General features: G+C 38.8%; 1 protein-coding gene across 8 annotated transcripts in view; it reads right to left on the bottom strand.

The window, feature by feature from the left end:
• Nucleotides 1-1,430: 1,430 nt before the first annotated feature.
• LOC137297632 (sodium-driven chloride bicarbonate exchanger-like) overlaps nt 1,431-24,805 on the bottom strand; it is a 118,615-nt gene continuing 95,240 nt past the window's right edge. For 2 of the 8 annotated variants that reach the window (XM_067829510.1, XM_067829514.1), the window contains 18 exons: nt 23,214-23,429; nt 20,309-20,469; nt 19,543-19,563; nt 17,422-17,454; nt 13,564-13,806; nt 12,487-12,633; nt 12,061-12,167; nt 11,364-11,538; nt 10,250-10,383; nt 9,415-9,940; nt 8,362-8,475; nt 7,329-7,490; nt 6,336-6,514; nt 5,825-5,897; nt 4,819-5,064; nt 4,478-4,609; nt 3,291-3,490; nt 1,431-2,845 (listed from right to left, as the gene is read on the bottom strand). In XM_067829510.1, coding sequence (XP_067685611.1) covers nt 2,569-2,845; nt 3,291-3,490; nt 4,478-4,609; nt 4,819-5,064; nt 5,825-5,897; nt 6,336-6,514; nt 7,329-7,490; nt 8,362-8,475; nt 9,415-9,940; nt 10,250-10,383; nt 11,364-11,538; nt 12,061-12,167; nt 12,487-12,633; nt 13,564-13,806; nt 17,422-17,454; nt 19,543-19,563; nt 20,309-20,469; nt 23,214-23,429 — 3,146 coding nt within the window. In that variant the 3' untranslated portion in view covers nt 1,431-2,568. Of the gene's footprint in view, nt 2,846-3,290; nt 3,491-4,477; nt 4,610-4,818; nt 5,065-5,824; nt 5,898-6,335; nt 6,515-7,328; nt 7,491-8,361; nt 8,476-9,414; nt 9,941-10,249; nt 10,384-11,363; nt 11,539-12,060; nt 12,168-12,486; nt 12,634-13,563; nt 13,807-17,421; nt 17,455-19,542; nt 19,564-20,308; nt 20,470-23,180; nt 23,430-24,805 lie in introns of all 8 variants that reach the window. The other 6 variants (XM_067829511.1, XM_067829515.1, XM_067829516.1 and 3 more) reach the window with 4 other exon arrangements.

Below are 24,805 nucleotides of genomic sequence, written 5' to 3' on the forward strand. Positions count from 1 at the left end.
TCTTTGATGGAGCGATCCTCAGATATTGAGATGAACATAGAGAAATGGGATTTTGTTATGTCCAAGGTTGTTGTAGTGAGTGAGTGAATTTAGTTTTAGGCCGTCTTTAGCAACATTCCAACAATATCATGGCAGGGACACCAGAAATGGGATTCACACACTGAACCCATGTAGGAATTGAACCCGTGTCTTTGGTGTGATAAGCAAATGCTCTAATCACTACACTACCCCACCGCCCATCCAAAGTTGTTGGAATCACCCTGCTTGATTGTACCAGTCCATGTAGAAGGTACTTTGATGTTTCCAGTCAACAGAAACAACATGCCACAGCTAAACACTGAGGCACAGCACTGTATTATTGTTTGCAGAGCCAAGGCAGACCAAGTAGGGTGACAAAATGTACCACAGCCAAGGTAAAACACAACCTGGGATCAAACCACCGTCCAACACATTATCCACTAAGCCAGAGGTAGGTCCTCAGATACTGAATTAATAGCCTAAATCCATACATGTCAAGAACACAACCAACTGACACATTGCCTCACTGGGCCATAAATTACCCTCCTTGATACAACAGGCCTTAAGAAGGTTCTGAGAATCCCCCAGAACAAGGCCAGTTATGTTCCATCCCAAGAATGATAATATCCCCAAAGAAAATGTTTTTCTTCACTTAAAAACAAGTTTGAGCATTCCATCCACAGTATTCCTTGCTCAACATGTTTTGATTTACTATTTATTTCCAAGGAGAAGTGGGCATAACTGGGAACTCCCAAGACTGGAGATTGTCTGTACAGACAGAACTTAGTCCCTCAAGCATCCTGATAAGATCTGTTATAGTCAGATCTTGCCCATATAGAAAATATTAAGTTACAGTATATTATGATAAATATGACAGTTTATAAATTATGCATAACAACCTGATCACTGTTTGTTATTCCAATATGAAAATAATATGATTCTATGGACAAAAATGTTTTGGCAAATGTAATAAGAGACCATGAACATCACAAGAAATATGAAGCTGCTCTAAATCATTCGGAAAACAATCTATTAAAATCAGATTCACAGCTCACGTCTGAAAGCCCAACCTTCTACTTCCACAATGGATCACAATACAAGATTTGTGGCAGGTTTCAGTTGATCACCATTTGTGAATCAACACGATAAAGATCTAATTTATGTGAGACTGACTTAAAAATATCACAAAACCAGTGATAAAAGCAAACAAGTTTAAAATATTCACAGACTAATTCATAAACCATAAGATGGCTTGGGTAGCCAGCAAATGGTGCCTCTTCATTCTCCTTTCCCTAAATTTTTAAATACTGAGTTTAAGTTCTTGAGCCAAAATTTGGTAAAAAAATAAACATTGACACTGAAGTTCTGAAAACAGTCTATAAAACATGTTTGCCTTCTTATGGATACAATAATTTTTTTTTTTACAATTACTGCAGATTTACAGCAGGTTCATAAACTAAAACCCAGGTGAACATTGTCATCCATGGAGATAAAACAAGGAACAAAAAACATTTGTCAGCATAAAACATTCCACTATTTGTTCCCGTTTGTTTCAAAATATTGTCACTAAGTTTGATGGAAATTAGTGCAGAAACCCTCTTGAAAAAGGAGCGTATGTATTTCATGATTCATCTCTCACAGCCCTAATACAACTTGAGCAAGACGTTACTGGCTACCACACCAAGGTCCAGAGACTTAGAACCTGAAGGCAAGGTTTTGCTTAAAGAAAAAAACAGCACTTTTCTCTTCGCAGCTGGCACATAGTAACATCAGTAAATACTTCTTTAAGACTTGCAACTTGAGTCATAAAATATCTCCCACCCTCAAAATGTATATAACTGACATCCAGCAGACTGGAAATTTCAATGGTTGTAGCACTGACTTGAAAACCCAAATGAGTTTTGATTGAATACACAAATTTGGGCTGAACACTACATGGGATGTAATATCACACTGTCAGCTCCTTATGAATATATAACCCAACAGGTTGTAGATTTTCGGGGCGAATCTGTGAGCACTGGTATGAAGTCCAGGGATCATTTTCTAGGTTAATCTGCACTTCAAATCTTGCAGGATCAGACATACCTTTCATAAACTCTTGTGGTACACAACAGGTGATAGTCTATTAAATTAAAGTCACTATCAGCACAATGTTTTGAAACAAACAAAAACCTTTTGAATTTGTGTTATACATATCAGGGCCTGTTGAGTCACCCACTTGCAGTCTCACGAAACATTCACTGATGTTATCGCTTGCAATTCTCGATCAGCAGTCCATTACCATAAGTAGGTCGAGCCATGACCTTGACATTCAAATACTACAAGGAGGCATTATGAATTCACTGACCTTGACAGCACTCGTGTTACATTCACACTACTGATGCATAGCCTCTTTAACATCACTCATTTCGACAATGCAGTTTTCATCACCTGATTAACAGTTGGAGTTTACCCCCTTTGATTATCAGTTATCGCCCTTCCACACATTCCAAAATTTGGGTTAGTTCTACTATATACAGAACAAGTTGACACTTCCTAAAGAAAACGTATTTACACTTTAGTATCCTCATTATCTGGAGAACTCATGTTCCCAATGTCACTTGGAGGGTCCACAACAATTTGAGGGGTCTTAATAAGAGATTCTTTCTCTTCTGGGCCATCATCATCGATGTAAAATTTAACTGGATGACCCTTCTTCTTCTGTGGTGACCGTGGGTGTTCTTCTTCTTCTTCGTCCTCCTCTGACACGGCCTGTGGGCTGCCTGGGATTGGTGGAAGAGACTCAGGGTCTTTCTCACTGTGCTTCTTTTTGCCATGCTTCTTCTTCCTGTAAAGAAGATATCAATTGTCTACATGACACAATACTGACAATACAGTGATATATATCCAAGTTTATGATTGTCAACAGCCAGAATATCTCATACTCTCAGCAACTGCACACCAGGCAATATAGCCATATATACATCCCAGTGTACCATTGTCAACAGCCAGAATATCTCTTACTCTCATAATTGTACACCAGGCAATATAGCCATATACCGGGTATATTCCAGCTTACAGCTGTTAACAACCAACAGAATTATTTTCATGACAAATAGTAAGTCAGCCTTACAAAAAGACTTGGTCGATCCCAACTGCATTCATCGATGCTCATGATGGTAATCACTGGACTCTCAAGACTGGTCAAGATTTGATTATTTAGGCAGCTAACTAGACTTCTGCTGAGTGCGGCCTTGAAAAACAACATGCATATGCCACCACATCCCACTTACTTCTTGGAGCTGGATCGGTGCTCCACATCTGAGATGAGGTTGGACGAGGAGTCGTTGGCCACAATTGTCTTCCACAGGGCAGTCTTGGCCATCTCCTCAGAGATGTTTACGGTGTCGAGGTTAGGATCCGTGGATATTGCCATGGTGAAAGAGTTTCCGGTCATGCCGCCACCTGCTCCATCTACCATGCTTAATCTCTCCTGGGGCAGGAAATTGTTTGTTAGTTGTGATATGTGATGCATGTGGTGAGAAGAAACTGATTTCAATGCTGCATAGCTGAGTGGAGGGATACATCTTGGATATAGTGGCATGTATGTTTATAATAGTCTGTATTGATGCTGGGATACCATGCCATGCCTAATAAGGATACTGGTATACTGGTCTTGGTTGACTAGTTCTTGCGTTATACTATGTGAGAGGCAGAGAAACATTTAGTATAATTTCTTAATATTTTTAGCATAACCAGCCCTGGGAATCTAATCATGAATTGTTAGACAAGTCTTTCCTTGAACAGATGGAACACTATATTACTTCACAGTCACTTGGCAGTCAACTATATTAGAGTGTCTATAATCACACTATGGCATGGCCAAGGAATTGTAGATACTGGAGCTTCATGCAACAGCTTTATTTCAGCTATATCACTGCTACCTGGATGTAACCAAGTGTGACCAGACAAACCCATGACTGAAACCATACAGTCATGAGAATTAGTAAGACAGGTGCAACCTACACGAAATCTAAACGTACAACATAATCAGTACTGAGTGTTCTGGCAGACAGACTCAAACAGGAACACCAAGTAATCATCCTTCTGTCATGTTACTCAGTTCCTATGAAGTGAGTGAGTTCAGTTATACGCCGCTTTTAGCAGTACTCTAGCAGTATCATGGAACACTAGACATGGGTTTCACACACTGTACCCATGTGGAGAATTGAACACAGGTCTTTGGCATGACAAGCAAACACTTTAACCACGAGGCAGCCCAACTGCCCCAGAACCTGTCAAGATCCAGGTTAGAACGGGTTGGCTTGGTTTGATTGGTCCAGACTCTATGTATTTGCACACCATATTGCTGAGTACAGAATTAGACAACACACAAATAAACAAATATCATGTTTTCAGCTGTCACGACCAGATGGCAACCAGGAATGAAATGCCCAAATTCTGATATTGCCATGGTTACCTCCTCCTTCTGTTTCTCCTCATCTTCCTTTGCTCGTTTGTGGGACTCAGGCATGATGTCATCCAGCCACTTGAGTTCCCGCTGGGTGAAGATGTAGTCCATGCCTTTTCTAACAAAGCACATGGCCAGCACCTATTAGCAGCAAAACAAATGACATCATCAGAATAGTTTAAGTAGTTTTAGGAAAGGCAATAAATATCTAAACAACCATTATTATTTCAAAGTAAGCTCAATATGAAATGTAACAAGCATGTAGAGAATCAAACCAGGTACTGCCAAGTGAATGCTTTAACCACAAGGCTACCCCACCACCCCTTAACTAGAATGAACACAGTGCTTACCATAATTGGAAAGGCAATGGATATTTTCTTGATAGTCTTGATGGCCCACAGAATTGCCAGACAGAGAAGCTGAATTGCTGTAAACATATGAACCCTTGCAGTGCGCACATGTCGCAGGTACATGAGGTCTGTCTGGTACTTGGCTGGCATGAAGAGAATCATCACACGGTCCACTAGCTCCATGCCCCGCAACGAGGACACTCCCATGTACAGGAACACACCATACAGAACCGGCATGGGGATATACTGGAGACAAGGAGGCTTTGTAGTCAGCTTGATGCCATACAATGTCATACTAAATATATGTAGCAGCCAATATCAGTGTTGTAATATAACACTTATATCACAGCTGTCTCTAGGTAGGAATATAACATTCATATCACAGCTGTCTATAGGTAGCAATATAACATTCATATCAACGCTATCTCTAGGTAGGAATATAACATTCATATCACAGCTGTCTATAGGTAGCAATATAACATTCATATCACAGCTGTCTATAGGTACCAATATAACATTCATATCAACGCTGTCTCTAGGTAGGAATATAACATTCATATCACAGCTGTCTATAGGTAGCAATATAACATTCATATCACAGCTGTCTATAGGTAGCAATATAACATTCATATCACAGCTGTCTATAGGTAGCAATATAACATTCATATCAGAGCTGTCTATAGGTAGCAATATAACATTCATATCACAGCTGTCTATAGGTAGCAATATAACATTCATATCACAGCTGTCTATAGGTAGCAATATAACATTCATATCACAGCTGACTGGAGGAAGCGAGATAACACATACATCACACCTACCTGTAAACAATACCCATACTAATATGGGCACTAACCCCTAACACCTCCCAAATTGCCAATTCCATTACAAATATATCATTTCATGGACAGGAATCCAATTCCCCAAAGCGATGGTGTTGGTGAATTATCAAAATATTAATCCAGAAATCAAAGTTTTGAGAAATGTCATAACCTTCACTACTGACCTTGAGGATGGACGTGAGAAGCACGGACAGGCCGATCATCAAGAAGATCATGACGCCTGTGACTCTCTGCTCCCTGGAAACAGACAATTGTTAACAATAAATGAATACAACAGGCAGATGATGATCAGGCACTGCTAGTTTGAAACAATACTTGGTAACTGAATCATGAAACATGGATGACAACAGTTTAAAAAACAATCAAATATTTATTTTCCATTGCATGGAGCTTGGATTTCAATTATTTTCATTCAGTTTCAATAATTCATTTAGAAACAAAATTTCCGGACAAAAAGTATTTGAAATGTCAGTCCAAAGGGACACAACTCCGCACAGCCAATCATTGGGTCTCCATGTCTATCTGGATCAGTTCTCTATTGCCAGTACACCTTTTACAATGCTATTTGAACTTTTTGTGCTACCACTGTATCCACATGGCATCTGAGGGTGTATATTAGCTGGCTCTGTGACCAAATGGCACCTGTTGGTGTATATGTACACACAGCAAACCTACCTGACTCCCAGGAACCTGGGTTTCTCCCCCGGAGCAGAGCACTGGGACTCCTTCTTTAAACTGTTGACATGGTTGATGGAGAGCACGGTGGCAGCAACAAACCAGGGCAGTCCCATGAAGGAGTTTATGATGATCAGGCATGCCACAAGCAGCAGATCAAGATGGTAGCCATGACCTTTCTGCAAACAATAGTCCGACCTTTATTTACATCCTAATCAAAAACACCCACAAGGTGAAAATCACGAAGCAGACTCTGGGCACTGTTTACAAAGGGTGAGTTAACAAATGATGCTCCTGGTTAGAATTGGGTCTTCAGCAAACCTTGCTTGTTGTGAGAGGCAACTAATGGGATTGGGTTGTCAATCTAGCTGACTTGGTAGACACATATCACAGTATCCAAGTTGCATACGTTGATGCTCATGCTGTTGATCACAAGATTGTCTGGTCCACACTTGATTATTTACAGACCACCACTATATCACTGGAATATTGCTGAGTGTGGTGTTAAACAACAAAACAAACAAAGAAACAAACAAACAAGGGTGGGGGCGGGTAGAAGAAATCCAGGGCCACATTTAAATTATGACTGGATGTATCTGAGGTACAAATCCACAAACATACATTCCTGACATGCCTAAGGGAGTCAACTCTGTGCTGTGAAGTATGAAACGAAGGACCTTATTTAAGTGAACACTGTATTCAGTTTGGTTACAAGTTACCTCAATTTATTTCATTTTGCACTGAAAGCACTAACAATGGATTTAGAACACCATTAGCATGGATTAATGCTGCTTTTAGCAATATTCCAGCAATATCACAGAGGGGGGACACCAGAAATGGGCTTCACACGTTGTAGCTATGTGGGGAATCCAACCAGGGTCTTTGGCGTGACAAACAACACTTTAACCACTAGGCTGCCCCCGAGGTTACTGTGTCAAGTTCTTTAGCAGTAATCTATTCATCATCTGCAGTGACCAGTAAAGGACTGCTTACCACCAGCTTGTTCTCCTTCCTGTTGACGATGACGGCAGTGATCTGCTGATCCATGAAGATGAGGATGGTGGCGAGGAGGGCGGGAATGACTGCTGCTATCGCTGTCCACCAGGGATTGCGACCTATAGGTGATACCACCCAGTTCCTGTCTGGATTCGTTGGCTGTTGGCAGAACAAAGGAGATTTACATACATTGTGCTTCGACAGACTGGGCAAGGTTTTACGCCTGTATTAAAAGTTCTTGGCAATATTTCAGCAGTACGGGATTCACACATTGTACCTACATGGGCAATTAAATGGAGAGGATCGGTTGTGTTTCTGCCATAAGACAGTAATATTTCTGGAAACAAATGTGTCTGGTAGGGCAAAGTTGAATACTTTGCTCATTGTCTGTCCAATGCCATATCCAGGAATATTGTAACCACATGAGTGGATAATGTCTGGCTCAAATATTGTCAGAGTAAATGACATGCTATGGCACAAAATCTGTCCATAAATCCATAAGCTTGACAGGTTACTGGGGAACTGGAATTCCCACTGGGGAAATAACTCATAACACACCTACAGCACTCTGCACTAAAAAAAGAAATTGAGAATCTCACCCAAGTGTCTACCTATAACAAATATATCAACTTGAGTTTATAAAGTAACAAATATCCAAGGCTTTTCCCTTCATCAATGAGTGTTGATATTAGTAGTCACAAGAGTGAGCTTCTATCTATCATAAAAATTATTCCTCATTAATATTTAATGAAAAATGTACATCTCTGAACACAGTACTGACATTAGATTTGCAGTGCAGTGATGTCATAGCATTGCGACATCATAGCATTATCAGGGCATTGTACAAAATCTACTGTCAAAACGATATCTCCTTGGAGATAACGTCTGATCTCACACAAGCGATATCTCCTGTGGAACAAAGTTTTGGATGATAAAACAAAATACTACCTTCAATGTTTTAAATCTAATAATTATGAATCATAAAGACAATCATCTGATGATTTTCATGTGGCTATTGATGGATACTCACAGCGAAAGTTTCAGGTACTTCCAGTTTGGGAGTGTTCAGACCAACAACAATGTCAAAGACAAGCATGGTGACGATGGCGATAAGAACAGCGAAGTCACTTACAACAGACCGCACCTGGTGACAAGAGTGAGTGAGTTCAGTTTTACACCTCTGCTAGCAATATTCCAGCAATATCACGGTTGGGTATACCAGCAATGGGCCTCACACACTGTACCCATGCACCCAACACCTAAACCACCATGCTAACCATCCACATCCCAGTGACACGACAGAACTCATACTCCTATAATGCACATACACACTGACTGATAAAAATATACAGGTAGTACTGGCAGTCATCAATGTCCCTTGCAATCCTAAAAATTTCTTATCAATTATATATGAATCTTTATGCAATGAAAAGCTGAAAATTAGCTTTAAAAAAAACATATAACTTCAATGGGTGAAATTTGGTGAAGAAACATTTGGTTTTCAAGACTTGCTGCTGAGAGGAGCACAACAGCCATTTTTATCTTGGCCACATTTGATGCCATTGAACTCGAATGGCTGAAAGAAACAATTAATTTAATGTAACTGAATTCCACACAAAGAATAATATTGAAAAGAGAAAAATCTGACCACTCCATGAGTCAAGTGGAAGTTTATATGCTGGCAGTGCAAAAACATACTGGTCCTCATACAGTAAGAGTTTCAAATTTCAATCTTTAAGACTTCAGTCTTTGTCGGAGCATTAGTTTTCATCACTTTATATAAACCACTGAAAACTTGAAAAAGCACAAGCCACTGAGTATAATACCTTCATGTACAAGTTAATATGTTAATATAAGCCACTTAATACAACACAAATATCATCCACTCAATAAAATGAATACATAAAAGGCATGCCATAAAAACACATATAAATCATAGTATAAAACAGACGTATTTGCCCACTTCAGTGGTTAAGTCTTGTTTCAAATTACCATCATGATTTAAGAACACATATTTGTTTGTACGTATGGTGGTAAACAATTTGGATTTGTGAGGCACAAATGTCGACATTATGTTGCATACCATTGTGGGGAAGAATGAGCTGTTGCGCGAAATCTTCAGCACCATTGCAATTGTGAAAGTCCCCAGAAAGAGAAGAACGGAGAAGAAGAAGACATCAGCAATATAATAAGGAGTGTTGCATCCTGGGCCCTTCATGGTTCCATTGAACTTTGAACAGTTGTCATTGGTAAGAGCGTCCCAGTCCAACAATAAGGTTTGGTTCTCGTCCAGGTACATTATGGGTTTGGAACGGTTAAACCATTCAGTGGTGACATTATATGTAGTATTATCAGGTATACAGAAGCACCTATAGTCCAAGGGTTCTTCTGGACTGAGGTTGACAGGGTCATCGTCCAGGATGTGAAAGAGCTTCTTGAAAGCCTCAATGATGAAGATGAGGGAGATGAGAGCAGCAAAGCTCTCTTCTGTGAAGCGGGTTATGTATCGGACCAGGGCGCTGAGATCGAAGGCTACCATAATTATGAGGATGATCCCAGTCCACAAACCAATCCACAATCGCAGCTGGAGGTAGTCCAGTTTATTTTCACTGAAACAAAATTAGCCATGATGTTATGTGGTCTCTGCCTTCCCAAACAATGCAAGAGCAATTCTCATCATCAGAAACCAGCAAAGGTCTGGGGTTGATCCCAATATATCCAGGAATACATATAGGACCTTTTAGCAATAATCCAGCACTATCATGGCAAGTTACACCAAAAATCAGCTTCACGCATTCCATGTGGGGGAACTGAACCCGGATGTTCAGCATGAACTTTAACAACAAGGCTACCCCACTCCCCCCTGTTTGGGAATGAATCTTACCAAGAATATCCAAAAAGGTAGTGACGTTACTTACTGACAGAAGTGGTTGAGGATGGTCTCGAACACCAGCACGGGTCCTGTGCTACCAAGGATGGTCAGTGGTTGGCCAGCAAACAGTGAGTACACAATTCCACAGATGGCACCAGCGAGGATACTTTCAAGGGCTGCCTATAACATCAAACATACAATACCCCTTGAAGATGCTTCAAAGAACACTGGGTACTGTGATAACAGGACTATCACCAGTATCAAAAGTAGTGGGCTTGACAAATTTTACCATATGGGGAATTCAACCTGCAGAATTCAATGTGGTGAGTGAACACTAACCCACTGCCCTAAAGGACAGGAGGTCACTGGATCAATGCCTGGGGTCATCTAATACCTTTACGCTCAAAATTTTGTACTTGTATCCTGGTCTGTAGGTTAGTATTGATATAACATAGCCTGGTTGGCTTGAAATCTATGTGTCTCAGTGGTCAATAGTGACTACTAGTGTATAATAAGCCCAGACAGGTTGCAGCAGCCACATACGTCCAGTTGCCCAATTCCACCTGCTATTCTTCCAACAAACACTGAAAACGTGACAATCTCTGCTTAGTAACTGCCTACTGGTCAAGGAATATTTGTTGTGTATCAGCCTAGCCTATTGGTCGGGGAATACTTCTTGTGTACCAGCCTATTGGTCAGGAAATACTGGTTGTGTATGAGTCTATTAATTAGGGAAAACTGATAGCGTACCAGCCTATTGGTCAGGGAGGAATTGTTGTGTACCGGCCTATTGGCCAGGGAATACTTGTGTACCAGCCTATTGGTCAGGGAATACTGGTTGTGTATGAGTCTATTAATTAGGGAATGCGTCTTGTGTACAAGCCCATTGTTCAGGGAATACTTGCTGCATGCCAGTCTACTGGTTCCAAAATACTTGTTCTGTATCTGTCTATCGGTCAGGGAATACTGGTTGTGTACCAGTGTGTTGGTGACAGAATATTTGTTGTGTACCACTGGTGCCTACTGGTCAGGGAATACTGGTTGCGTACCAGCCAACAGGTCAGGGAACACTGGTTGTCTACCAGACTACCAGCTAGAGAACACAAGCCCAGTTAAACCAACTACCAGCTTCCTAAGCACCATCATCGTTATGTACATACCATGTTGTTGTCAGTGGCATCACCAAGCAGCCCTCCAAAAGTGATGATTGGTGTCAGACAGGCAAAGTAGAGAAAAATGAAGGATGCTATACACTGTACACTGAGTGCATCCTTAAAGTCACTGGCCCAATATGGAAACTTCCGTGCGATGTCGTCACGCAGTCCACCAAATATCCTGTAAAGGACATGCGACACATCTGTTAGAGTGCTTACCTGGACTAAATCTAAATGATAGTAAGAATTAATATGCATAGAAAATGTCATGCTTAACAATTTTCATGGTCAAATGGTTCTTTAACAGAATCTAACCTTACCACACAAACATGTATAACTGGGGGTGACTATTTATACTTGCTAAGAAAGTTATGCATTCTTAAGACATAAATAAAGAAATAGACAAAAAATAAAAAGGTTGGATAAACATTTTCTAGTTTCCATTGTCGAGTTGAAGGAGTGAGGGAATGAGTTAGTGAGTATCCTTTTACAGCATTTTTAGCAATGTTTCACAAATATCACGGCATGAACGCAAGAAATGGGCTTCACAAATTGTATCTATGTGGTGAATCGAACATGGGGCTTTGGCGTGACGAGGCAACACTTTAACCAGTTGCAGGAGGATTTGTTACTGGTTACCTGACTCTTGAAAACAGATATTCCTTGATCTAACATTTGAGGTCACCATTTCAAAGAAACTCACCTGCCAGTTCTTTGGAGTGTTGGATCGTTGTGTTCGTCTGCCTCCTCTTCAATGACCACTTTGCCATTAGGCTGGGGAGGGCCAGCGGAGGCTGTCTTCCTGCCTTCCTGTAAGGAAAAGTGAGCGAGCGATTCAGTGAGTTAGTGAGTGAATATGGTTTTATGCCACTTTTAGCAATATTCCAGCAGTATCATGGTGGGGGACACCAGAAATGGGCAGTGAGTGGGTTTCTACGCTGCTTTTAGCAATATTCCAGCAATGTTGGGGGTGGGAACACCATAAATTGTCTTCACACCTTGTACTCATGTTGGGAATAAGACATTGTGATTCAGCATGATGACAGGTATAATATTCACACTGAAGTGACTACATACCAGGTGGGATGATATGTTACTGATTATTGAGCAGTTTGGGACTACAACTGACCTGGGACGGTACGTTGGTTGGGGGCTCTATACGGATACTTGGATCCCACTCGCCAGGTGGCAGCACTGTCACCTGGTCCAAGAACTCATCTATACCAGCCAGCAGATCTTCCCTATTTCTGGCATGGTAGGCCACATCGTGGAAAATCTATCAAACAAACCACAAGGATTGATTCCATTAAAAACAATTGTTGAAGGGTGTTATATCTTCCTTTAAAAGATTTGTACCCTGCAATATTCAGAGAGTAGTGTAATTTCAAAAGCTTCAGATAGCATGTGTATATTGTGAATATATGCACAATTTATCACCTTAACCAAATCAAGCTTGAATGATTCTGAGTAAAATATGCACGTATAACTGAAATTATAACTAATGTCCTAGCTTCACCAAGAGGTGATCATAACATGGTGATACTTTTTTCCCTACATCATTGCATGGAATGACTTGATCTACCAACAGAGCTACAAATAACTTTTTAGGTCATCGAGTTATATACTCGCTTTTGTTCATCTCAACTGGGTATATTAATTTATCTTTGAGGAACTTTAATAAATTGTATGGATCACATCTAACTCAAATTCAATTGGGTATTTTGCCATTTTTCATCAATTGTAAAAATATGATAAAGTTGACAAGTAATATGAGAGAAGACATAAAACCCTGCAAGTTGCCAAGTTCTGGTGCTGACATAGAACTTCACAGTATACATCAGTTATCTTAGAAACTTCCAAGCCAAGATTTGACATTTTTTGTGGATGCAAGTAAGATCAAATTTATAGAGTATTCACAAGCATAATTGTACACAACAGACTTTACAGGAATTGAGTTTTCATGTAAATATTTGCATAATTTAAGCAAACATGCAGCTTATCGGTACCTCCCTCATAAACTGCAAACAATGAAGGCCCTTCAGTTGGAACACAAGAAAAATCAAATGAAAAGTAAAATCAAATTTACAGAGTATTTAAAAGTGTACTTGTATGCAACAGACTTTACAGGAATTGGGTTTTCACGTCCCTTTCAATACCAACTGGACTCAGGACAAAGCAGCTACAGCTGGAAAGTGACAGCACTCACCTCATCAGACATGAGCGTTGCAATAGACCGTCCAAGCTCATGATACTTATTTTGATTTCCGGTAGGCCCGAGAAGCACAAACAGGAACCGTGTTGGCACTGGCACCTCAGTGAGGTCCCCGAGTAGGACTGCCTTGGTGAGGCGGACAAAGCCGACAATTTGGTGATTGAGAAAGTCCACCTCTCCTACTAGGATGTTCGAGGCCTCAGCACCAGGAGGGATCTTTTTCATGAAGTGCAGATTCTGGGAAAATCAGGAAACCAATAAGGATCTGGAATACCCTCTGACTTGTGTTCATTTTATTTTATCTACATTCGATCTTTCTTTTTGAAGTCTGGATAAGACCAACCTTGATTTACATTTATTACAGCAACAATAAAATACAGTTCAACTGATGAAGGGATCTGGAATGACCCAGAAATGTTGTGTGTAGAGGGTTTTATCCATAAAAGGTCAACAATAAAATTGTCAAGTTTTGGAGACAACGCATATAAGCATTGATGTATGCATTCTCAAGCTAATGCTAGGTTAGTGCATAAAAGAAGTCTCAGTGCATCAGGAGAAAATTAAACATCTAAATAAACTCAGGAGATAATTATCTGTGTAATATTCATCGTTTTCTGTAAAACGTTCTCAGCTGTAGCTTCCTACTAAGCGGCTGACACATTTAAGCAATACTCCTGACATGTTAGTCAACGTTCCAGGCATATCTACAAATATGACAGACATACAAACTGGTAAGAACCCTGATAGAATACAGTTACATAATGCTGAAACCATGGCAACAGGGTTATTACACATACACACATGTATTTTGCTTACAATGCAGGGACCTGCAAGAAATTATACAATCGCTCACATTTCACAGAACCTGTCCCATAAATCATTGTGTAAATACCTCTCTGTGGATTTGGTTACATAACAAGTACCTGTCCTACAAGGCCTAGATTTACAAAGCTCTCTCAACTCTAGACAAGATAGTTGTTCAATATATTTAATGCATGGCACTTATGACTATCTGAACCCTAAGAGAGCTTAAAACATCTTGGTCCACACCTTTATCATTTTCGCAAACATTCCCAAATTCACCAATTTGCAAAAATCCAACTCTTTCTTTCGGACTTTTTAATTTAATATGGAAATCGAAATACATCATTGGTGGGGAAATAAATCAAATGGCAGCTTCATGAAGGCTGATGGTACTATTGAGAGAAATGTATTGTGTAATTTTGGAGAAATCTGGTGCGACATTGTACCTGTAATCATTGTAAGAAAGACCTACGAAAACATGAAAATGGTCAATACATGCACTATAAAATGGACACTACATTGAATCTTTGACGTCTGCTGGATTGTCTGAGAGGATTGTCAAAAAGAAACAAAAAAGAAAAAAAAAGAAAGATTTTCTCTGTGGTTGTCATATCCTTGTAAATTGAGGTAATCCACACAAAAAAACACCTCAGATATTCACTATCCATTATTCACCTCTTAGACTCAAGTGTATTTAAAGACAGGTGTTTGAGTCAGGCATCAATGTAATGATTTATGGTACTTTGCTTCAGTTATCCCTCTCATGAGTAAGGAATGAGTGAGTGAATTGTAATATCATTTATTGCAACATCACAGCTTGCCATCCATTAAAGCTTCCAAATTAGTTCAACAAAGTTATATAACATTTTCATTATGATAGATTTTGAAAAATTATTTCTGATTCTTATTTTGTTACAATGGATGTGTTCCCACATGCAAAAAAAATAAAATAAAATAATAAATAATAATAATTAAAAATAACAATAAAAAAATCCCCAACCCTGAGCACCTGAAATTTTTTGCGTTAAAACATCATGAAATGAATTGCACTTTCAAAAGTTCACCATTTCCAAGGTAGCACACATTTAACATACAAATGCAAAATTAGTTTAAATTTGACAACAACAAAATGCTATGGATGAATATATAAAATATACTTAATATGATTTATAGGAGAATGGCATGCCAAGATGATCATATACAACAGTTTTTACTCCATTAACTCTGGATACAAAATACACGAATAATATAACATTTGATACTTAGAACATATAAACATATATGGATTAGGCAGTTAAGTTCATTTACAGAAAACAAAATGTTGGCCCACACATTGTGACAGTGGTATGTTTTGGGGTAGATGATGCAGGGAGAATTGTCAAGGGTTAAATGCAAACAGGCCACACCACATCTATTCAACGTCTTTAACCATGCAAATTATCATCTGTAGCCTCAGTGTCTTTAACATTTCATAAAAAAGTAACCAGTATAAAAAAAATGTTCAAAAATATTCAAGACACTTATGATGCATCTTGGAAAACAAATTAGTAAAAAAAAGTAGACCAAAGCCTAACTATATTAATGATGAAAGAAATATGGTTGTGCTATGACAGATAAGTTACAGCATTATTTACTAGTCTTGAGTCCAATCCTAACAAAATTTCTATAGGTCTAGTTTAGTTACTGGTAAGAATAAACCTGCTGATGGCATTATGAACATCCTTATATGCTTGGCTCTGATTCTAGTGTCTGTGGTAATGAAGATGTACCAGGATCAGGTTAAGAAGTCAGTAATGATCCACTGTCAACCCACAAATTATTGGAGCATTGACAAAGCACACTGTGGTGGATAGTGCCAGCAATGATCCACAGTCAAGCCAAGATCTCTTGGTGTCAAGCCTGTCACATCATGGTGGATAGTGTCAAGCCAGTCCGATCATGGTGGATAGTGCCAGCAATGATCCACAGTCAAGCCAGGACCTATTGGTGTCAAGCTAGTCACAACATGGCGGATTGTGTCAAGAATGATCAACAGTCATGCCAGGACCTATTGGTGTCAAGCTAATCACAACATGGCAGATTGTGTCAAGAATGATCAACAGTCACGCCAGGACCTATTGGTGTCAAGCTAGTCATAACATGGCGGATTGTGTCAAGAATGATCAACAGTCACGCCAGGACCTATTGGTGTCAAGCCAGTCCGATCATGGTGGATAGTGCCAGCAATGATCCACAGTCAAGCCAGGACCTATTGGTGTCAAGCTAGTCACAACATGGCGGATTGTGTCAAGAATGATCAACAGTCACGCCAGGACCTATTGGTGTCAAGCTAGTCACAACATGGCAGATTGTGTCAAGAATGATCAACAGTCACGCCAGGACCTATTGGTGTCAAGCTAGTCACAACATGGTGGATTGTGTCAAGAATGATCAACAGTCACGCCAGGACCTATTGGTGTCAAGCTAGTCACAACATGGTGGATTATCAACAGTCACGCCAGGACCTATTGGTGTCAAGCTAGTCACAACATGGTGGATTGTGCCAAGAATGATCAACAGTCACGCCAGGACCTATTGGTGTCAAGCTAGTCACAACATGGTGGATTGTGCCAAGAATGATCCACAGTCACGCCAGGACCTATTGGAGTGTACACAAAGCATACTGTCACATCATGGTGGAATTTGTCAACAATGATCCACAGTAAAGCCAGGAAATATTGGTGTCAAGTCAGGCAAGTAAAAAGTGGCTTGTGTCAGCAATAATCCACAGATCCAGCTATTCAGTGGACCCATGAGAAGGTCACCCATCACATTACTACAAAGGCTGCAGTCATGTGGAGAGCTACCTGAAGATCATCTATCCTATTGTTACAGACCTAAGGTAAGGCAGTAAGCACCTATCAGTGAAGCAGAAAAAAAAAGACATGAAAACATAAGACACTTAAACTGAGGTAGTAGTACAGACAATTTGATTAAGATAAGTCTTGACAAGAACATGTTGGACAGAGGTTACACAGGATTAGTTTTAAGGATGTCATCACCCTTTACCATATGTGTTTTGTCCACAGAATTTGTCCCAGCCTGAAAAGGGAAGCAATCAATGTAACTGTAGGTTCATGCAGGTTCATGCAGGCAGTGACAACACACTAAGGGTTAATGCCTGACTCCTAGAAACACTGGTTTGTCATTCATAAACTACAGATACAACACCTTCTATACTATAATCTACAACTTGTTACACTGTCTATTCATCTGAGATTAACCTGATGGGTGAATGAGTGAGATCAGTCTTACAATGCACTCAGCAATATTCCAGCAATATCATGGCAACGGGACACCAGGAATGGGCTTCACTCATTATGCCCATGTTAAGAACCAATTTGGGTCTTCGGTGCGACAAACGAGCGCTTTAACCACTAAGCTACCCTACATACACTGTAAGGTTATTGTAACATTCGTCTTGCTTGCTATGGGTTAACAGGAGTAAGTGTAATTTTAAAGGTGAAATACAGAAATGAGCTTCAAACTGATGTATTTACCTGTGCGAATAAGTGAACACCTTAACCTTTAGACTCACCCACCATTGTAAACAGTATTTAAGTGATATCACATTATGTCAACTTCATATGGGAGAAATCCCCTCTGACATTTTCTAATCTGGTCAAGGACTAAGAAATGTTTAAGCAATGAGCTTTTAGCAATATTTCAAGTACACTGTTGAGGATCAAACACAGGACTCTGGTGCAAAGACTGAACACTTAACTACTAAGCTATCCTACTAAACCAACATGAAATTAGGTTTACATTTACGTCCAAATAATACCAAAAGAAATAACAGCAGTATGTGATTGAAATTTTGAAATTATATACTAGAACTAGAGAATTTTAGGGGTTTTGTTATGAGGTGTAACATAGATGATGTAATCTTCAGGTTGTCCTATCCATATTTATCAATATTTCAACTATACTACAGAAGTGTAAAAACAAACCAGTGGTTGATAGTATAACCAAAAATATATGCTGTTGTATACAAGGACTAACAATGAACCATGGAAGACATTCAAGACATTTCAAGCATGTCGTAAAATTTAAACAACATCTATTTGGACCAAATATATATTAAATTGTGTATTCATTTAATTATGAGATAAAACTTCCTGTGGGTGCAATATCAATCTCTTACAAATGTTTTATCAACAACACTCTCTAAAACTTAAATACTTTGGTAGTAGACTCCATGCACAATCTGGTGTTAGATACTTATTCCTGAGTCAGGAAGTTAACTGATGCTACAGGCCCAGTTTCTATCCCTTGCCGAACTACACTGGAATGATGGAGTTCAGATTTTAGCTGAACGAACTACTGTGCACTATACAATCAATATCACACTACAAAAATCGACATCCCATTCAAGAATGACTCGGCAAACACCATGACGATTTAGTGCACAGGATTTTCATATTTAATACCTGTTGGGCACAGACATATGTTTCCAACCCTATTATTTTTTCACAAGTTTTTCAAATGACAGGAAGCTCTTTGTCATATAACACCACATTTACTATTATAAAGATCTTCATTATTGATCTTCACTTGGTGACACAATGATCTGACATAAATACAAATGTTACCAAGGATGAACACTGATTCATCAATTGGAAGGACATAAAAGGGACATAACTCCATGAAGTTCGAGGCTAGTTCAGCAAGGGTGGAACCGGACGTTTGGAGGACTTCAGTTAACCCCACCAGACTCCAGAAGATGAATTAGATACAGTGCATGAACAAATAAGGTGCAATGATGGCATTCACTGTTAATATTGTGTATGAAATGGGACATATTCTTCCTGTCCACCTTACAAGAAGAGAATAATGTTAGGTATGTAAGTGTGTGGCATTAGGGGTAGACCTATAGTCTATGTCATTCACATTACTTTGTGATAGAAACATTATCTGACATTGCATCCTGATACTTTTTACTTAAGTCAAAATAACAAATTTAACACTTCCATTTGTAATGCATCACTCAATAATTGTTAAATATTTTGCCTTCATATCAACAGTGAAGAAGGGAGTTATCATTAACCATAAATCCACAGTCTACAGAAATTACTTCCATAATATCACACACTGTTTACAACTCAGGAACAACCAAAAATAAAAACCAACCCATAAATTTTTTATTCTTTTCTGAAATATAAACATCAAAATATTTTTATTATTTCATTGCTAAGAAAACCTAAAACCACAGCAACAACTGCCATGCACATTGTACGCACATCCTTCCAATGAGCTTACATTAACAAATCAGACAAGATGGACCTGAAGTGGTTAGGACATTTCACCATGCATCTTTCAAACCTCAACTGGTCCACAGAGGATAGATTACTATAATGCATACAGCTTAGCCAATCCAAATGCATGTACATTTACATAAAGAAGTAATATTTGTTCTTAAAATACTCTTTTGTTTCAAACCCTTTTCACAGACAAAGGAAATTTAAAAAAACAACCAAATACTGCCTACAACCATCTTGGTCAGGTATCAGCATGCATCTCTGAAGCAGACGCAATGCAACATTGGAAGGAAGAAACATACTTAGAATCAAATGAAAGCTGCTTTTTAAACAGTTACCAAACTTTGATATTTTTGTCATAATTGTGAAACATTAACCTACCAAAAAACCCCACATTATTCAATATATTCAACTTATTATGGAACACAAAACTTTTCTTGGCTAATAAATCAGACTGTACCAAACAGTCATCTTAAAAATGAGAGATAAATTTCAGAAATGATCAAATGTTAAATGTAAATTGTCTCCTAAAACGTTTTCTTTCTATAAAAGCAGCCCCCAGTTAAGCCAGAACGACAACTACATAATTCTGACTCTACGACTATGTGAGTATCTGTTTCCAGTATGGGATGTCTAACCTTGTGAGATGCATTCTCTGGGATGTCTGAATGGGGAGAGTGAATGAATGAGTTGTTGGACGGGAGATTGTTGCCACCCTCAGTTGTCTCCCCACCACCACTCGCATTGCTTGCCACACGTAACATGTTGGGTGTACTTTTGGCTCCAATACGGTCATCAACTGAAAACACAACCATTCCCATTCGTTGTAAGAGTCTAATACTGACTGTGATTATGATGCTATATTCCAAATAACATATTCTAAGCATCCAAGCAACTGGAGTTAAGTAACAGTTAGCAAATACTTTATAACTTTGTATATGTCTTTCCACTGTATTTGCTAAGGATTAGAAAATATACAAAACGATATGAAAAAGTAAATCTATATAATAAATTTCCTTGAAGTGCAGTTTGTACCGTGGGATGGTAAAAATTCTCAACATTAACACATCAAATGATATATGACTGCACAAAGATGCATATATTTTGACTGAACCAAGAGGCAGGGATTACTGAGTTAGATTTTAGCTGGACGAACTACGGTGCATTGTAAAATCATAAATGCGCAACAAATTCAACATTCTGTTTATAAACAACTTGGCAAATGCCATGGTGATTTCCATGCACAGCAGGATTTGCAGAGCATGTGCACCATCTGTTTGCATTCGACAGATATTTCTAAAACCTTAAAACAAAACAAAACAAAAAGAAAGCAAAAAGAAATCTATACTATAAAATTTCATCAAAATTACTATTTGCACTGTAGGATGGTAAAAGGATCAGCATCAAGAGACCAAATGAAATCAATTTAATGTAATGATACACTGCTGCAAAAAGATGTACATATTTTGAATGAACCAACAGCTAAGCAAATCAAAACATTTTGCCATGAAGATTGTGTGTGGTCAGCCATACTTCAGCAACTGAATTCTGATATTTGCAATGCAACGGCTTTTTAAATTCAGTGCACATCAAATTACATGATATTGCAAGAAAGGGTCGAGTACTGTCTCAACATATTATTATTGTATGTAGCAGACATGATCTAAATGAGGTTTTAATTTTGTCACATGCAGGGTAAGATGAGGTGACATGATAAAGCTACAACACTGAAACATTTACAATGGTACTAATTAGGACTGTGTATTGGTATACCTATTCTATTGCAATGTATCCCGATTCATGTTCCCCTATTACGATACGCATTGCGATACATCGGGACAGTGTGTTTGACACTGAGTGAACCTAACTGTGCATGTAAATCCTATTTTCTACATTATAAGTCTCTACAGTTATGGTTCTGATAACAGAATTCTTAAAATTTGTTAGAATTGTCATGGATTTTATTATCTTCTTCATACAACTGATATCATTTATATGACAAAATGTTATGGATGTCAACTTCTTCTTTATTGTTTTCACGTTTCTGGGCTATTCCTTGTCCCTTCATCAGGTGGATCCACCTGTCAACGTTGTGAAAACAAAGAAGAAGTTGACATCCATAACATTTTGTCATATATTTGAATACCGACTTCTAAATGCCTCTCAAGAACCTTAACTGATATTATTACAGTGTTGCATCTAGGAATTACCAAATGTGGGTTATGCAACTCATCAACTTTTCAAATACGTGTATCCATGGTGTTGTAAGAATCTTAACAAAATGAGACTTGATGCATTTACGAATTCGCAATTTCCATTGGCATGTGCCGGCATTCATATCGGCATTTCTACTTACATAATCTTTTATGAAAGAGACTGTTAATGAATCGTTTCTTAGGCTCACACATCACTGCTATTGAGAAAACATTCAAAGTCCCATTTGTTGAAACTTTCTGTAATATTTTTAACTATGCTGACTCGTGACAGCCATGTTTCTGAAACTTTCTGTAATATGTTTAACTATGCCGATTCGTGACTGCCATGTTTGAGAGCGCCATTAGTTCTGCTCACTGTCATTGATCGGGTCATGATAGCGCGATATCTGACAGCCAATCAGAACAACTATTACTTCTCGCCATGTATTAAGGTTGTATATATTTCAAGCATTGGGTTTTTCCTAAATTTGTTTGTCTTTCATTTCAAATATTCGATACTAAATTTAACCATCATTTCCTGGAGATAACAACTATAAAGTTTACACTTCATTAGTACAAAACTGTGTACATAATATGAATTTTGCGTGACATGTGGCGCATCAAAAATTAAAATTGCGGTTTGTTTACTAAAAATGAGTAAATTATGCAATTACACTGTCCAGATGCAACACTGTTATTACAGCATGCAGTTTTGTCATTGAATAATGAAGAAATATTTTGATAAATTTGATAATATTTTGAAAAATATTGCAATATGCATCGGCTGAAAAGCGTATTACGACATACTGGTAATACCATGCAGCCCTAGTACAAAGATTAGATTAACACTGTATACTTATGATATATGTTGTAATGTGAGTAGTTTAATTGCATCACACTGCTTTGAACAGTATTCCAGTTACATAATGGCATCTAAGCTCAATAGGAGCAACCGCTGAAATGATTCAGCTCTCAGCCAAAGGAAAGCTTATCCTTCTCATCCTGCATGTCATGAGTTACTGACTTTGACCCTGACCTTGATGTTCAAGTAAGATGAAATATGGCATATGCGTGCAGCCATGACATTCAATTTTGCATGTCTAAGAGCTGACCTAACAAGACAAGGTCGAGGGTCAAGGTAAAGGTCATTACATACCACCTTTCAACATGATTTGGCATTATGCAGCTGGGGGATGAACCACTGACTTTCCACTCTCCAGGCAGCCGCTCTATCTACTACCAAAGATGCATGAGGCATGCGAGGAATTATGGTGAACAACTACATGCTGGGCCGGAGTACAAAGAGCCACCGAACCTGGATTTAGTTGATCTCCACTAACTGGCTCACCTCCCTGATGAGCGAGTCCTTTAGGCTCGGAATACTTTTTCCCAATGTCGGCCAGGGAACGGATGATTGGCAGGTGGATTTTGCTGCTGGAGTTGTCATCACGGCGATGACGTTTCTCATTCTGATGATGATGTCGACAGAGGATGACATCACGAACCTGGTCCTTCAGGGTTTCCTCCAGTTGCTTTGATGCAATCATATTGTCCAGAATCATATCTACAACAAAGTATTATTAAATAATTATATTCATAAAATCTCAGGTAAATCAAACCAGTAACGGAATCTGCTGCAGTCAGCAATATTCCAACCATATTGCAACAACCTGCACACAACAGTCTGGGTTAGAAGATCCAGGGGTTTGCTTAAAGAAGATAAAAGAATTCATGCCATAATATTGCAGCATATTATAATAAGCAAGTTGCCATCTATATAGCATCTTGCCATTTAGTAATTCATAACTCTTTTTGGTAAATCAGTTCTACCCCTTGTGTAGATGCTTGAAATGGACATTTAATACTTTTGTGCAACCCAAAAGCAAACGTATGGCATCAACTAAAAAGAATCATAATCAGAAATAAGACAAAGTTCATTAATATTATCAAGTATAAAATTTGAGTCATTTTTCTTCTGAAGAACTGTCTCACCCAGAAAGGCCATAATATCACTTTGTATGCAAAGACATCAGTTTCCATGGTAACTGAATATGGAAATATAGCAACACATCAAACCTATTCTTAGAAGCATGGACACTAAATGACATATTTATCAAATTTTGGACTGAGGAAAATACCTGTTAGTATATAATTTCCAGTGATAATTCTAAAAGATAACCAGAAATTGCATTACAATATATGTTTTCAACCAATCTGATTGCAAGAAATACTACCTTTTAAACCACACTAGCTGAGCCCAAAAGCTGACAGGTGACTCCTCAAGTTAGTCCTAGGCCAAATGCTAGAAAGGTCCCTATCTTTTAGGATCTCTCAGCAGCAGTAAACGTGTTATTCAGTAATTAGTATGACACCTCCCACCCTCCAAAAATTCTTGTTGATGTGGAACTAGCAACAGGAGATATCAGGTTACTAAAAACTAACTGGGTTCAGTCCACTGTTGAAACAGTGTCCACATGTTCATAAACAAACTGCTTGAGAATTGATCACATTGTCTAATGTGTGGTGACAAGCACTAGTGTTCAACATGGTCAAGATATGCAGTATGGGTGATAAGGCTGGGTGTATCATATTACCTGATTTTCATGATATCTCTACATTTGGCCTAGGAGTAAAGTGGTGCATCATAAATCGCCCTTAGACTCCCACTGATCTGAGCCAGTGTGTAAAATAACCACTGGCCCACTAGCCCATGGCCAGTAAAAATCCATTTGGGCCAGTAAAAATCCATTTGGGCCAGTAAATCTCCAATCACTCCCTCGACTGACTAGTGCACTTCATGGGGTCATTTTGTAAAACATACCACTCTCTACAACTTGTTAAGCTATAATACAGTTTTAAGTCATGCAGGATTATATCCTGATACAAATGCTCATCATATTAGCAGCTTAATCACGAAATCCATGCTAAGCTGACAATATC

Source organism: Haliotis asinina, chromosome 10 (genome assembly GCF_037392515.1).
Source record: "Haliotis asinina isolate JCU_RB_2024 chromosome 10, JCU_Hal_asi_v2, whole genome shotgun sequence".
Taxonomy (NCBI): Eukaryota; Metazoa; Mollusca; class Gastropoda; order Lepetellida; family Haliotidae; genus Haliotis; species Haliotis asinina.